At 35.9% G+C, this 14,898-nt stretch overlaps 1 protein-coding gene across 5 annotated transcripts in view; it reads right to left on the reverse strand.

Annotated features, from left to right (window-relative positions):
* Nucleotides 1-14,898, reverse strand: part of LOC100642498 (teneurin-m) — a 653,003-nt gene that overhangs the window by 323,678 nt on the left and 314,427 nt on the right. For all 5 annotated transcript variants that reach the window (XM_048410160.1, XM_048410161.1, XM_048410158.1 and 2 more), the window contains exon 3: nt 13,082-13,396. In XM_048410160.1, coding sequence (XP_048266117.1) covers nt 13,082-13,396 — 315 coding nt within the window. The remainder of the gene's footprint in view (nt 1-13,081; nt 13,397-14,898) is intronic.

Genomic DNA, 14,898 nt, shown 5'->3' on the forward strand with positions numbered 1-14,898 from the left:
GGAAATCAAGTTTCGAAGGACAAACAGATGGAAATGAGCCTGGTAATTCGTAAACAAGCAAAGAAAATTCCCCAGTATTGGTGAGAGAGCAATAGTGTACGAATAGAAGAAGTCGGGAGCAGTGAAGTTTCATCGAAAATCGAAATCAGCCGTAAGGAAACTCCCAAGAGTAAAGAAGTTGCTCGTGACACTAGCAGCTGAGCGTATCGCGCGTGTTAGGAAGAAAAGGAAGTAGAACCGAGGAATGTTACGAAGAAGATACTGCTTACTCGACCGTAACTCGTACATTTCGATATTTTATCGTAACATTGACAACCTATTCGCGTGTCATTTGTGTTTAACAATGGTTAGACCAAAAAATTATACAGCTGTAAACATTACAATTATTGATTTATCATTTTACCCTAAAATTCCCGCAAAAATACTCATACCTTTTCCTGTTATATTTTGAAAAATTACTCTAAGTACAAGTACAAAATTTCAATCGGTTAATTAATTGTTTCTCTAGCAATCTAGATCAGTGATCACCTTCTATCATACGATACGAGACAAGTAACCTAATACTTCTGAACAAGTCATTACACTCTCATCGTGCTTTTTCAATCTCATTTCCTTTTATTCGAATATTTTTTATCGAAACGACGTGACGATATGAATAATTATATTAGTTGGTGGTAATAAAACGATGTTGCCAAAGAAGGCTAGCGCTATCACACGACTGGAAGTTCGCAAGATTGCTTAGCAGCCTCTCGATATGGCCGAAGTGGGAGCGCGCAGAACTTCGATAATCTTCCCTGCAGCGGCCCCGGGCCCCAAGTTTGGCAATCAATGCGAAGTAACAGTTTAATTAAATACGGGTAACCCTTCGTCGACTCTGCGCTTACTCGAAGACAGAGTAATCTTGGCCGCGTTGTCTCAAGGGCTCCACACAGCCGGATTCGCCAACGAGAATTTTCGATAGACTCGCAAATCTGTCTTCTCTCTGTTTCCTTCCTATCTTTCTATTTTCCACTACTACACCCCTTTTTCTGATTAAGCAACAGTCGGTTTGCACAGTATACGAATCTCACAACGATGTTTCATGGAAGTTTAAGTTATTTTATTATCATATAATGCAATTGCAGAGGAGAAATTGTAATATGTCAATTCATGTATCGTCTTTTTAGTATCGTGTGCTCGTTTCTTCGCTGTAACAATGACGTAACCCAAAAATCATGATTTTGGGAAAAATGAATTTCAATCTCTTGTTTATACGCCAAATCGGTTCAATCAGATATCGAACTTGTACGAATTAGTGACTTATCTCCGTGGCAAAGATATTATATAAGCTTTCTAAAGAAAGATAGATTATTGAACTAATTACTTCAAGAAAAACTCTATACCTTTTCTTTTGTATATCCGTGCTCTGGAAACCGCTGTTACGAAGAGAATAGGATTTAGTGAAAAAAATTCAAAATAAAGAGAGGTTCAAATTATTGTTTTGAATATAAATTTGAATATAAATTTTGTTTTGGGTTACATGATCTAGAAACAAAAGAGCCATAAGTAGATTTCTATTGCTGTTTCTTGTAGCTTTCAGCTAGAGCTACATACCAAGGTTAACTTTTTGATAATGTCCTTTGCTATAAATATATGAACGTGCTCTCTATCATACTTTCTTCCTATTGTATTGTGACATTGTAAGAGTGAGGATCTGGATCAGCATACACTATACTTGTACTTATACCTATACTCATTTCAATATATTTTTCTATTACAAATTCATCCACTCGTTCCTCTATTAGTCAACCACAACAATTATCCTACATAATATTTGCATATTATAATATATTGCAGATTTTACTTTGTATAATGTTTATACACGATATATCATAGTATTTGTATAAACTCTTCGTAATATAATTTTTGTTACTTTTAAGAAATACGTTTATCAGCACTTAATAACCCAATTTGCAAACCATAAAAAAGAATGAAAGACATTTGGTAACTCCAAAGGACGATCTAATTTCCAAAACACCATAATTGCTATTACATCTTGTTGCACAGCAACGATACAGTTCGATATAGTATCAAAACCTTTGAAAACAGATTATCAGGTGTAACGAGAATAGTTGGCTGCTAGTTCTACGGGCTGATAGCTGATTATTGCCGATCGTACACCCAAAGAAGAATTCTCTATGGTGAACGCATAACACAATACGACGTCGGCTGGGGAGAATCGCTTTTCGTGGCCATCCCAAATATCTCGGGTAAGGTAGTTTGATCGTTCAGATGGGAAAGGGCAAGACAAAGCTTCAAACTCCCGTAACCCTTGTGTAATCGAATATTAAATCAGCCACTGCAAAATGACCTCTTCACGAACATTCAAATTACGTCGATAAAAAGCAGCGTCGAGTAATCGAATTTTTTGGGTGATCTTTGTTTTAGATTAGTAAACTTCGTTTTCATGTTGAGAGAAAGCAGTTTACTTCGAATTGTTTTGCAAACTAGTACTAAATAGAAACAAAAATGTTCGAATAGAGATAGTTTTAAGTTTGTCTACTTTCAACTATTTGTTGGTCTTCTTTTTTTTAATTTTATTTTACTACTGAGGCAACAGATCAATCGGATGAGCTCAAAACATTAATGTACCTTTTATTATTTACTAAGTACTATATCATATTTGATATCATAAATTTAATTGAATGTAATTTAAGTATTATGTTCAAATAAGTTGCAGTAGAAGGCACAAAAACAAAATTTGTAACAAATTTAAATCACACTGTTCACAGTTAGATTACAAGAAATAATCATTCAAACTTCAACTTTGTCTATAATTTCCTCTTTTTTTTATTACTTTTTAGTATCATGCGATGAAATTTAACCGCGACCTATCAACGTGGTATGAAATACATGGCTTAATTAACGATGGAGATCGCCGAAAACGCGAGAATATCGGGGTACATTGAATGCGGGCGATAGTATCACCGAAAGCGTAACGAGTTGCGTGTAGTTCCAGGATAATCTAAGTTTGTGTCATGATCTTGACAGGAATATAACAAGTAGTTTGTAAGCGGTTTGAAGCTGCTCTTAGCTTATATGTCTAAGAGAGAAAGTAGGCTAATCCGTATATCGGGTTAATCCTATTACCCTGATACGATTTGGTTTATTGAATGTGGAATGTGGACAATTTATCGAACGAGTGTCAAACTAAAGAGATAAGGAAAAACTTATTTAAAATCTCCATGTCTATGGGATGTTTCAGTAACCACGGAACAAGCAGCAAGGCAAAAAAATAAAATAAATAAAAAATGAAGAGTAATGTTTCTTCATGTGACGTTTGGTTCTCGAGAAAATGAAGTTTGAAAATGTATTATGTATACGTTTCAGACTGCATTTCCTTGAAAACGAGGCCATAGACGTGAAAATGTTAATCCACATTTTCGTCTAGTTTCCGCATGTAGAACAACCTACTGTTGAATATTTTTTCATAGCCGCTTGATATTTAGCTAATTACATGTGCGTCAAATAAATCTTTAAATTCGATTTTATTAAATACGTAGTGCCATATGAACAAATTTTATTCTACATTTTCGATTTATTCCTTCGCAAAGAATTTTCCACCTGTTAATTGTGCCACGGTTACTGGAACATCCTGTATACGATTTCATTCTTGCCACTATGTTGACGTTAAGTTTACCGTAAGTTTCGTATGATGGCTTAGTTAACTTGACGTTTATGTGAAAATACGGATCGCTAAGCCTACGAAACGATACTTTTATCTTTTAATCTTCGTAAGTTAAACTATGTAAGTAGACGGTTCTACAAAAAGGGGAATAAAAGTCGAGTAAAAAGTAACAGAGACAGAGGAATAATTTAGAAAGCTTTGTAAGCTGGGTTTCTATGTATACTTAAGTTCATTAACTCTTTTTCCAGCACTTTTGTGTGCCACGTTGTGAATAAGATCACGTTCCAACCTTGAAGGCGTCAAAAAGTATATGGAAATCTACTTATATTTTGTTTGAAATTTTCTGCAAAAGATCCACTTTAAATGATTCTTTCTGTTAATGTAATAATAGCAATATAATAATTACGGATGTATACCATTTATATCTATTGTTACTTATTTAATACAGCTTTTCTCAGATATTTCCTCGTTCTTTCATCATTATTAGACTGTGGATTTTTATGCAGATTTATATTTTTATGAATACAAGTAAAGGAGTAGAGTCAGGATATATATATATTTCACCTACTAAAAATTATGACGAGTGTTGTACTCTGAATATTTTACGTATTTCTTCATGTTCTATGCATTTTTGTACCTTTAAATTTCGCATAAAATTCGAGATCTTGAAACTTAATTGACTCAAATAATCCTATCTTACTCTAGCTACGTAACATTTTGTATTAGAATCTTTCTAATATTTCAAACTAAAAATTGAACAATACACAATCTGTCGAAATCTACTTCTTCACGAAGAATTACTCTCGGAAATCTGGAAGCAAAGATAATTCCAATCCGTGTTTTCCAAGACAGCTGTTCAAACCCGAGTAATCTTCGACTTGTGAACAAAAATCAATATATTATTTGACGTCTCGTTTCGTTGCTTAACGCCTCCTGTTCTCTCTCTCTCCCTCTCTCTCTCTCTTACATTCTTCTCGTCTCGCGTTCAGTTTCGCGCCCAATTTGCGGCCCATCATCGCTGCGGAAGAAGCAATTTCTAACTTAAATGAGACTCCCTCTCGCTCGCTCGTACTTCCCCCAAACGATCGACAGGATACACCGTGGCGTTCGTCTTCGGGGCTTCGTCAAGGGACGCCACGGAAGTTCTTCTCTCGAGACGATCGTGCTACGAAACGCCTACACGCAACTCACCACCTTCTCGTCAGAATTCCGCAGTGAATCGAAACTTCCATTGCTGCACGCAACTGAATCGTCCGATATCGGTCTGGGACCTAAGAGACCCGCTCATACGGAACGGTTCATGCCCCTCTTGTTGTCCTTTTATTGTTCGTCATATTGTATTGTCTCCCCGATTCAAGCAGTAGAATATTTGAGCCAAAAACTGCGCTTTTGTCGTAACGCACAGTAAAATATTTGGTTGAAAGACCGAAGAAAATTATTTTCTTGATTTTAGCATTAATATTGATTCCATATATAAATAAACTTTAGAATCATTGAATTATTTACTATCATTACATTGAACTTTAGAATCTGCAAATTCGGATTTTGATTCATTAATTGGTATAATTGTGCGTATCTTCTGCACCAATATACAGGATCCGGCCGAATAATATATAATTAAATAATCGACAGGTCACTCTGCGTGTGAAAGTAAGTCAAATATGTAGGATAAATTTTTTTCACAAGACATTTTGTTTGCAAGAAAAATAAATTTGGAAATTTATCATAGGCATGTACTAGAGTCATTCTCAACTAAACAAGTTTAAACTCTGTTTACTTGATAATCACGCATGAAACGGAAAATTTGATTCTACGATTATTTAGTCTTATCCAGTTCAGAATGAACTATGTTCGAGTATACTTGATTAATAATATATAAATAGATACATTTTCAAACTTGATTTTCTCGAAAACTAAGCTACAAATGAAACAATTTTTAGAAATGTTTCTTCATATTATTTTATTTTTACGTATTATTCGACCACACCCTGTATAATCTCAAGCCATCGCTATATCAAACAGTACATTTATCGTAATAAATACCTACTTAATACTTTGACATAATACTTTGTTTGGTATTATTTATCATTCATGACTCAGACCTTACCCAAAATAAAAAGTGTTAGTACGCAATGTTACATTTTAGAATTATTCCAATGAAAAGATTTTTTCTGCGGTAACAAACATTGATGGACGCGAAATGGTTTTTTTGAGTCGTAGAAATTGCTCAACACAGTGTGAAACTGTCTGTAATAGGATCAAACGGATTGTTAACAAGGGCGCGTACCTGTGTAACTCGTTGAAACAGTACCGATTGTTACAAAGATTCCCAAAGGGTAGCTGCTCGTTAATTTTGAATGGCGAAGACGAAATTCGATATCCCTGGTTCGCTCTTTTAACATGCTACACGGACAACAAAGGTTTTTTGCCTTCTGAAACATAAATCACGGACTCCTTAGGTGTAACGAACTGTACTCATAATGCCATCGACAAAGGATCTTCGGATATCGTTAACAACCGGTATCGGATATATAAGGGTATACAGAAGACCCTATCAGTAATATCCTTATGCTTCTAATCCAAAATTACTTGGTTATCACGCTAAGAGTATTGTCCATTCACATGGAGTTTAGCCATTGGCTATTCGAGTAATATCGATTATTAATTTTATAAAGTCATATTGCCACTTGATAAGATAAATATTAGACGATTGATAATTTCATTTCCCCCTCAAGATTGAGAATTTTTATGACAGCTGAAAGAATAGAATTTAAGTAGAATTTTATCTATTAAAAATCGTAGTAAATATACTTGATCGATATTTCGTATATTTTTTCGATATTTTATATATTTTTGTATATTCATGAATCTGTACATTTTTATACCGAACCAAGTTCATAGTTTGCATAGAAATTCTAAGTGTACGTATTTCTATTTTTAAAAATAACAGATTTTTTTCTAATAATTTATTGTCTCGTAAACAATCAGTAAAACAGTAGATCAAATTTTATGAAAACAATGTTGAGTGGGAAACATGTATTATATAATTTCAACTGAATATCATATGATTCGAATTGGATTCGAATTTCGCAACTTGGTAATTACAAATGTAATCATTTAATGATGCACTCATTGTTAAGATCCTAATCAGAGGTTTAGAGTTTCCAATATGTTTAATGTGCAATTAATTTATAAGTAACTGATACCAATTATGCGATTGAAAGTAATTCATGTCATTAATAGATTATTTGGCTTGAAAAAGATATAACAAATTGGTGTATACGTAAAATATCAAATATCATCCTCTGATGAAATTTGGAATATTCAATTAAATATGTTTAATATATGTATTATTCTATGTGATATAGAAGGAAAATTCGAGCCATTTGATACGATTCCTTTTCCAGAATAAATTCCTCTACAATCCCCTAATATTGATTATTATGCAATATATTTAGGTTTGCATTTACAACATGTTCCACATGATTGAACAAAATCCAAAATTTAATGATTTCGACTGGTGCATTAATCTATTCTTAAAAATTGGATTATATATCTACACTATATAAAATTGTATTATATACAGTAAATATAGTAAATTTAACATCTATTGTATATAAAATTCCAATGGATTAAATACAGATTTTGTAAACGATTACAATAAATAATAATTTATTTGTAAAAATGTTTAATTTAAACTATATTTCTACTTTAATTGTGGCAAATTCAATGGAATAGCTGGAATATACATATCATCAAAAATAGAATTCGTCTGCAAGAAATATTAAAGTAATTCGATACTTTAATAAATCCTAAAAGTGGCTGTACTGATCCCAGAATTCGTCCTGTTTATTTTATCTTACTTCTGGCTCGGACGTTTTCAATTTAAGAGAAACCTTTCGATCGGAACGTGTGTGACTCTTTGATTTACCGGAGGCTGACAAAGTGTACGCTTTCAGAAATCGTGAAACGAATTACGTGTACAAGTTTGATAGTGCTCGTGATTCATGACGGTCAACCCAGACTGCAGCCATTTTTACGAGTATTACATTTCACGCAATTCGACATGAATGATAAGGAAACCTAAAACTTCTAACTGAACGATACGTATTTAACGTGATAAGATTTTAGATAAATATTTCATATGATATAATACCTTCATTCCAGAAGAAGAGAGTAAGTATTGCTTCTGATCTTTATTTTCTCTCTGATTCGTATATATATGTAAATTCCATAGAATTCAAACTACCCGCTAACCGACATTTTTACTTTTGTTTTATTTTATCGACAATCATTTGCTGAATAGAATAGATCACGAGAGAAAAACAGTAATTTAGGACCTAGAAAATCGATTCTCGATTTTCCAGGTAAAATTTGTAGTAGATTTGTTATTAACTGTTATTGTATTTAATTTAATTATTCCCATAATAAACTCGATGTTCCAGAATCGATTGTCTGATTTACCTTAAGGATTTAAATTATTACATACATATATATATTCGCGTATTGTTATCATAAATTGGTCAACGTGTGTATACTTTTAAGCGGCAATGTACATGGACTAATGATCCCGAATCACAAAACAAGAAATCTTTCCCTCCCGGGATTCACTTCTTGCATTATTCATAAACACTGCTACAATATGACATATTAGAGTTATAAATTATGCAACATGGCGTGAACCAAAAACCGAAGTGACTCAGTCCGGATAATTTGGCGACGTGGAGCGTCGGATAAATTCGGCTTCCGTCATCATCGGCTGGTTAATCATCAGACAGGAGGTTTTCGTCGTGAAATGAATTAGGATTTTCGTGGGTGTGTATGGTCGGCAGGCGTGACGAATTCCTCGATCTCGCCGCGTGGAATCGTGGCCCACGCTAATGAGACGGAAGTAATCCCCCTCCCTCGTGTTCTCTTCGGGTATTCATTCGTCCTGGTTGAAAGCTGGGCTCGGGGTCGGTCATGGTTCCGGCGTAGGAATGGATTTCCCCGCGAAATTCCGGTCGCGCGGCTCTAATCCACGTCGTTTCCGACCTTCGACTCCGTTCCAACACGAAGGAAAACCGCGCTTTATCACGAACCCCGGCACACCTTGCCTGCGTTCCTCTTTACGAATTATCGTCTCGTAGATAATTAATCTCTCTCCGCCCCTCTGGTATATTGCTTTCTTCTCTTTGAACATTAATTCCGGAAGCTTCTTCTGATCTATAGCCCCTCGTCGCGTTCTCGCGTTCGAGCAAACGATTATCTTGTCTCTTGCTCGAGTGGCACCAGCTCTCCGCGAAAGGGAGCAATTAGAATTTTCTCCATTGATTTTACTATGCGAGAGGTTGCTACGTGGGTCAAGAGTCGAGTCGACCATTGAGAGAGTCGAAATTTATGTACGCTGCAGCCGCCATCATATTTGAAGTAATAGCAAGACAAACGTTTTTCAGTAATAATAGTTTTTAATATCGACGTTGGAAATATTATAGCTTTTTTTCCTATGATGTCTCTCAAGTATACTTTTTTCATATTTTAAGTAATATATCGAAGTAAAGAAAAAAAACTTGCAAGTAATTATACTCGAAGGGGAAAATATGTTTAAAACAATTATCTTGGATAAAATAAAAAACTTACGAATAAACGAAATAAACTTGTCAGTGAAAATTATTAGACTTAATGGTGAAAATAAAAATTTGTATATAGAAGCAGTTGGAGACACCTATCATTCATTTCGCAGGCTCTTTTTTTCTGTCTGGAAAAAGAACGGACAAACTGGTACCGTTCTATTCCCATCTACACATTCCACATTTCAACCACCATCCCCTTCAGCTGCCTTGAATTCCACGAGTATACTGCACCGCGAACTTCTCTTTTCTCCGCCGCCATTATACGTTACATACCAGTCGTTCAGATATCGCAGACTATTAGTGAATAGTTTGTGTCGAAACTTGGCGCAACTCTGTAAAAAACCAACCTATCGGTATTCAAGGAAACAGAGTGTCGAAGGGTTTTACAGTTTCTGTCAATCGCATGGTGTGTTATTCTCGATTAAAGACATTTACATTTACAAAAGTTACACGCAGAATTTAAATAATTGCTCATCGTTGAATCGTATGATTTTACTATCTGTGATAATAGCTCTAATTTTTAGTAACACGCGAATATTGTATTTGTTTTATCAAATGGTTTGGCAATTTCTCTGTTTTAAATTATTCACATAAATGTCATTAGTCGTATTATTTCCAAATCCATATTTAAATTTTCTTTCGTTACTAGACCGAAATAAATCGTTGAATTTTTGTCTTATAGTAGGTAGGAGATTATTCCAAACGAAGCAACAAGTTGCACATAAAGCATTTAAAATCTTCCGACACCCTTGGAAATAAGAGATGTGTAAAAAGTTTTAAAAAGCTTTTCCAAAAACTAAAGTATTATTTAACACTTTGCCTGGTATTGACGCACATGGTGCGTCGTATGGATTATGTAATAAGAAGTAATACCGCTGAAATAACTATCTTATCTTTACCTTATGCTAATAACGTTACAAAATTCAATCCTTGGCAAAACTATGCTGATACATAAAGTCAAAACCATTTGACGGGAATCAGATGATCGTTTGAACGTCGAAAGATCTCTGATGCGTCGTTAACTTTCATTTTAAGAAGTACATTTCGCAACTATACAATCCACAGTACACGTATTAGTTGAGAGGCGCAGGTTGGATCGTACATCTAGTAATTTCACACCCACTGGCAAGGGTACGTGTAGAAATTAGATATCCATTGATGATAGTGCATGTAGTAATTATACACACGCTGATGATAGTGGGTGTAGTAATTACATACCTTACAATAACGGAACAAGCAGTAATCTACGAGGTCCCAGCTAGTAGCAATACTTGCCACGGATAACGCTGCCACTGTAGTCCATATTAACATTAGTAAGTAAACATGTCGTAGATTCTCTAGGCGTGTAGATTTATAGATAGATACGAAACAGTCGGTTCAACGTTAAATTGAAATCCTCACTCCGCCTATATTCCATTAAAGTTTCATTCTTTTATCGTGTATTGAACATCTTACAAGCTTGCTTACTAATCAATTTTTAATTTCTCGAGCTTCCTTTATATCGTTCTTTGGTAGACTCAATGATTTTTTATTCGCAGGGCATAGAAAAATGTAATTTGGGAATCATCACGTACTAATCGAAATATTCTATTAAATTTAATATTGTTTTTGAATATTTCATTAAATGTACCAATATTTCTGAATATTGTATTAATACGATTTTCTAACTAGAAGTTATTTGACGGGAGTTACACGATTATTCGAACGTCAAAATATTTTATTTGGACTGTACTTGACGATTGCAGAGTATTTTAAGAAATTATTGGAATTCAGATCGACGCAAGCATATTGTAACCAGTGTCTGTCTTAAATTAATTAGAGGAAGACATCCCGTCGCTGTTCGCATCTCGTATTAGAGGCAGGATATTAGCGTGGATGCGCGTTAATGGTTCGTATTGCAAGCAAAGCATTTAACCGTGATCGTTTATTTCAAAGATAGCATCTCGTTCCGGTTTCCTCGAACGAAAGGAGACATAACGTCACGGTAATATATCCTCGTGAAATCTTTTCCGCGAGATGAGCATCTAAATGGAAGTGTTCCCCGCGTCGCGTTGCAGAGAATGGATCGCGGACTAAAATCACGTCAGCGTACCTAGTAAACCTTCCTCTCTCTCTCTTGTCCCCCTTTCCTCATCTTCTTCTAGCCTCACTCTACGGTGCAAAAAAATGTGCTTTGAATCTCCCCTTTTATTGACCGTAATGGGAAACAGGCGAGTTCATAATAGACGTTCCTCCACGGTTCTCGATACTCCATTAAGATTTCAGCTGAATCACAATGACTCTGTCTCTAGTCTCGTGCAGAAACCAGGGAAATAAAGAGCTTCTGGCGAATTTCGTTCCACTAGCATGACTACTCTATACTAAGTAAGTACGTCCACGTTTCATGAGAAAGTGACGAGACATTGGGATCGTAAGGTTCCATCATCCATCAAACCAGCGCGATTTCCTTCTTCATGGGATAAGTAATCCCAAACCCCCGGGACACATTGTGTACGCATTATGCTCCGAGACCAATGTTCCCGCGCATAAATCGGCAATTACGCCTGCAAGGGATTAGCATGACAGTGGAAAGCAACGTGTCATGCGCGAGAGGGTGCGCTTCGTGGTTACACCAAGTGTAGCGTCATGTGTATCGAACTGCTAGGATTAACAACGATATAACGTCTTCGATCACTCGTCCTTCACTTCCACGAAGAAATAAAAAATGAATATATAGAGTATGGCAAGTGAAGCGGTTGCTATGATGATTAACGAGTGAAACAAATTTCTATTTAGCTTTCACTTGAATTTCACTGAAATCTCATAAACATTCGCAGTCTACTAATAACGTTCTACTTCTACGAAATTAAATTATCAAAATTAACTTTCCTTAAATTTCGTTAGAAATTCTTCGAACAACCCAATACATTATGATGCACCTTGAACGTGGATCGCGTTGACCTCGCAGCTGAGAATCAGGGCCACAGGGCGCGATCGATAATGGCCTCTAATAAAGGGTCAGTTTCTTGGATAGTAATCGGTCTGAAGTAGAGGTACATTGCTACGTAGACGGAGTCGGTCATTTGCAATAACGTGAAATCGTGTCCCTACATTACTCAAACATGATGGATGGTCGTTGCCGCGATGAGGTGTGAGGCCACACACGGGGGTTTGTCGGAGACGGAGGTTATCGGCACACCGGCTTGTCACGGATGACGTATCGCTTCGAAGGTATACCGAGCGTGGTACAGCCACGTCTACTCCAACCTGCGCCAGCTTCGTCTCGTATAACACCTGGAAACTCTCTGGATTCGAAGTCTTTGCTGGACAGTTGCTCGTGAAAGGTATTTATCACGCGGAAGACACGAGACGAATCAATCGGATCATTTAGCGCGAAACTCACACGACAACTTCGTTTAAGGATGTTGTTACATGCTGGAAGACGAGGAACAAATAAGGTGATGTATGCAATAGATGTACCATCGGATGAGAAATAGAGTTATTGCGTGGGAACGTTATGGAAAGATACGTTTCTGATAAGCTTCACGCGTGTTCAGGTTACTTGAGATTATGAAATGTTTCGACTATGCTAAGAATGTGCGTTGTGGGCTTGAGATTCTTAACGCTAGAAGTATCAGTCAATCAAAGTAATGAGAGTGACTAATTTCCGTAAAATCCCTACAAATATATTAAACAAAGCGATAACAAATAGAATCAAAGGCCTAATTATTTCATATTATAATTTCCATTCCCGTTTATAATAAACTAACGCTAATTTATTTGTTTTATTTAAAGGAATTGAGGAATACATAATATTACTCACCGTTATGAACGAGCAGAGCAGAGTCACGGGCAACAGTGATCAGGTCACTGTCGGTGAGGGTTTCGTCGGACGCGTTACCGGAAGTTGGTGTGTCGCTAAGTCCAGCACCAGTGCTGGGCATATGATACAGGGGATGCTGCTGTTGTTGTTGATAGGCACGTTGTTTATGCTGACTGGCGTTGTAGTGATTCAGGTGTGATTGCGTGGTCTGGTGATTATTTTGAGGGTAGGCGGGAGTACGACCTCGCAGGCTTGGCGAATTTTCCTCACCCTCGCTGCCGCTCAAACTGTAGGCCGGGTAGAGCCGTCCCTTCCCTGGAACAATCGTTAAAAATGTTCTACGTAAACATCTATGTCGAGTCGACTATGTGCGTTTGTATTAACGTTGACATTGTAGCTACCACGAAAAAGAGGGTGTTAACCCCTCGTTTTCGGGATCTGGGCTTGTCGTTTGCTGAACGATTAAGTCACTCAAACTCTTGATGGATCTTTTCGTTTTGGATATTATGATAATTTTGTGTGTTTTTATCTGTTTAGTTTACAAGATAATCTTATTACGATATAGATGTTTATATGTTAGTTATTAATAACTTGTTGTTAATGTAGTTTTGATCAATCCTAGGATTATATTTAACTTTTTAATGGACGTATTATCTTTCATATCTTAGTCTAAGTATACGTTTTCTAAACTTAGGAAAGATTTATTATAAAAAAATTATTTTCCACCGTACGTATCCTATTAGCCATTTATTTAATAAAAATTTTTTATGGAACGTTGCTTTTATTAGGCAATTAATATCCAGCTGTGTAGGAGAGTTTCACAACAAAAATGGAGCGATTAAAGCGTTCTCCCTGCTGGGTTATTGAATTCTTGTCTGGAATTTTATTACACTATTTTGGTATTCGATTAATACGCGGTATTCATGATATTTATATCATAATTTTGTGAATGAAAGAAACCATGAGAGTGTGGATTAAAACGATATTCTATTCACGACGCAGAGACTAGGGATTTATTACATTACAGATTAATATGATTCCCTTTTATTACGAGCTTATTTATTAACAAACACAGTGAGGCGTGCGATTGTTTCATTTATGCAACAATTCGATTCTGTTGACACAGTTAAAATCTACGAAATTTTAACAGATGATATGTGAGAAAGAATACGAACAACTTTTACACAACGTAAATTCTTTACAAAATTGTTTATTTGTAATTGATGAATTTCATTTGATGAGGTTCCCTTTACATTTTCACGACAACATACATGTAGTACATATTTTGAAATTGTTTTGTACAATTCCTACAACAATTTTTAATTTTTGTTTACTTTAGTGCTACTTAAATTTTGATTAATGCGGTCTTTTATATCGTTAAGCTATTAACAACAATATTCTAGTTAGGTTCCCTTACTTTAGTTATGATTGTAAAAATGTGAAATTGCACAAACATCCGTAGTCTACATAAGAACGGCGGTGTACATATTGAACTTGATCCCATCACTAAGTTCCCCCAGGCAAAGTTGGATCGATGGAGGAAAGCTAAAGATAGCGAAAGAAAAGCGTGGATATCGATATCTCGATAACACGGTTGGTTGATGCAGTGGCTCGTGGAGGAGCAGAGTCAAAGGTTAAAGGCATCGATCATAGTTTTCGCGCGATTTATCCCAAACGCTTGCCCGTGACAAGACATCGCCGTCACTTTCCTCACTTTCTTTTCTCTTTTCCTTTAGGACGACCCAAAAACTGGTTTTCCTGTTCCCTCGTCACCTAACAACATCTGTTCCGTTTTGAGATACGATGACAACTCGTGG

Source organism: Bombus terrestris, chromosome 11 (genome assembly GCF_910591885.1).
Source record: "Bombus terrestris chromosome 11, iyBomTerr1.2, whole genome shotgun sequence".
NCBI lineage: Eukaryota > Metazoa > Arthropoda > Insecta > Hymenoptera > Apidae > Bombus > Bombus terrestris.